The sequence below is a fragment of the Limulus polyphemus genome, unplaced genomic scaffold (assembly GCF_000517525.1).
Source record: "Limulus polyphemus unplaced genomic scaffold, Limulus_polyphemus-2.1.2 Scaffold2712, whole genome shotgun sequence".
Lineage (NCBI taxonomy): Eukaryota > Metazoa > Arthropoda > Merostomata > Xiphosura > Limulidae > Limulus > Limulus polyphemus.
Genome location: NW_013668322.1, coordinates 128,339 through 130,385, shown reverse-complemented (window position 1 = coordinate 130,385; position 2,047 = coordinate 128,339). Strand labels below are relative to the sequence as shown.

The 2,047-nt window shown below is 37.8% G+C and overlaps 1 protein-coding gene across 1 annotated transcript in view; it reads left to right on the top strand.

Annotated features, from left to right (window-relative positions):
* The window catches only part of LOC106467703 (transmembrane 9 superfamily member 2-like), a 58,755-nt gene that overhangs the window by 21,278 nt on the left and 35,430 nt on the right, over positions 1 to 2,047 (top strand). The window contains exon 4 of the mRNA XM_013928080.2: positions 2,022 to 2,047. Within this exon, the coding sequence (XP_013783534.1) occupies positions 2,022 to 2,047 (26 nt within the window). The remainder of the gene's footprint in view (positions 1 to 2,021) is intronic.

The following is a 2,047-nucleotide window of genomic DNA, read 5'->3' as shown; positions in this document are numbered from 1 at the left end:
TAGGGTTTCGTGGTCACCCATTGAACTGTCTCAGTGTTGTTGTTCCTGTGGACTCTCTACTGCCCTTTTCTTTTGGTGGAACTTAAGAGTCCTTACCACTTTCTAGTTCCAAGCCACTGGGGTGGTGGACCGAGGAGGCATCCTCCTGAATGTGTTAATGAAATACAAATAATAATAATATATATATATATATATATATAAATGATTGTAAAAACTTTCAGTTGAGAGTAGGACGGTTGTATTCTGCTGGTGTAGATGATGAGATATCCTCCACTTTGTAACAACGGAATGAGCTGCCAAAATTGCAGTTCACCCCTTTGATTGGGATCCCTTATCTACCCCCATGTGGATGTCAGTTCCTAGTGGTTGGGTTTTGGATTTAGAGCTGAACCAATCAAAATTAGTCCTCACACATTTATTATAGATGTCTCTATTCCCTCACTCATTTATACTCTTGTTACTCCATCCATGCAGTGGGTCATGGTGGAAGTACTTGCAGATTACTACAGTTTTTCCCCTTCTGCTTTCCCTCATTTTACTTATTATTTAGAGGATGTTATTGCACTTGGGTTAGTTCCTCTCATTTTAAATTTGAGTGAGATGGTTTACATGAGACAAACATCTTTTTGATACCAGATGTCAGGTTTCCGGATTGATCAATCAATTTCTCACATTGTTATCATGTGCCCCATTCATGGGTCGGGGGTAAGAGATTCCCTCCGGTCTAATGAACTTGAGGTGAAGATGGTTTGATTCTCTTTCCTACACCCCCAGGTGTAGAGTGAGGATCATGCCGTCAGTAAGTCGACTACAATCCAAAACCCAGCCACTGGGTACTGACATCCATGTGGGGGTAGGAAAGAGGATCATACTGCTGGCAAATTAACTACAATCCAAAACCAAGGCCACCAGGAACCAACATCTGTGTGAGGGTAGGAAAGAGGATCATACCAGTGGCAAGTTAGCTATAATCCAAAACCCAGCCATCTGATATGGATGTCAGTTGTCAGTGACATGGGTTTTGGATGTAGTTAACTTGCTGTATACAGTCCATTGTGCCATATCCACTCTACACCTAGGGGCACATCCTTTTCATTTTACCCACTTTTATGTTTTCTGGCTTTGAGTTTCATAAATATCTTATGGTTTGGATCCATATCCTACCATAGTTCTTTTCAGCTTGAATGTGCTTCTCCGTCTTTCTGCCCATATAAGCGACATTTTTCCACAAGGGGCGAAGAGTATACCTGGTACAAAAGTGGTGCAGCCTCCTAGGTATGATCTTCTACTACAAGGATCTACTCTTTGGGGGTGTCCTTCAGATGCTTCTGAAGAATGCTCCTTTCTTTCCCTCGCACTGGTCCCTGCACCTTTTCAATGTGGGATTCTAGCTATTTATATGAATGGAGGTAATGTACCATATCGGAAGTTATAATTTTCCTATACTGAAAATGTATTTCCAATAATTACTTCCTCTCACATTTCCCACCCATCCTCCCTACCGAAAACTGGTGCTTTCATTTCTGCCAAACCTTGAAGTGATAGTTCGGTAGAATTGAATAGAGGGAGTCACATGCATCAAGAGAGTGTGTCACACTCTTATTGGTGGAGGGTTGTCGCATAATTTAAGAAGTATATCAGGACTAATACATACCTAATTGCATTTTTGTAATTTTTTAGAAAAGTTTTGTTTATTTATGAAGAAATGAAATATTTATGACAGTGTTTATTATTTTTGCTATAGTGTAATTGTTAATAGTTAACTGTTTCTTACCAAGCAGTTGTTGTCTGTTAAAATTATTTTTGTAATTGGTGATAAGCATATGTACCTTTTTTTAAATGGGTATACTATTTAATAAGTATAATAATGTTTCTTCTACTAGAAATTTCCCTTTGTGCAATAAAGTTTGTTTACATTCTGAATAGAAAAACTTGTATGAAACACTAACATAGATTTAAAATGAATTGTTTTCCTTTTAATTTATTTACTTAAAATATTTTATATTCTTTCCTTGTTCCAGTTTAATTTTTTAAAGGAACAGAAATG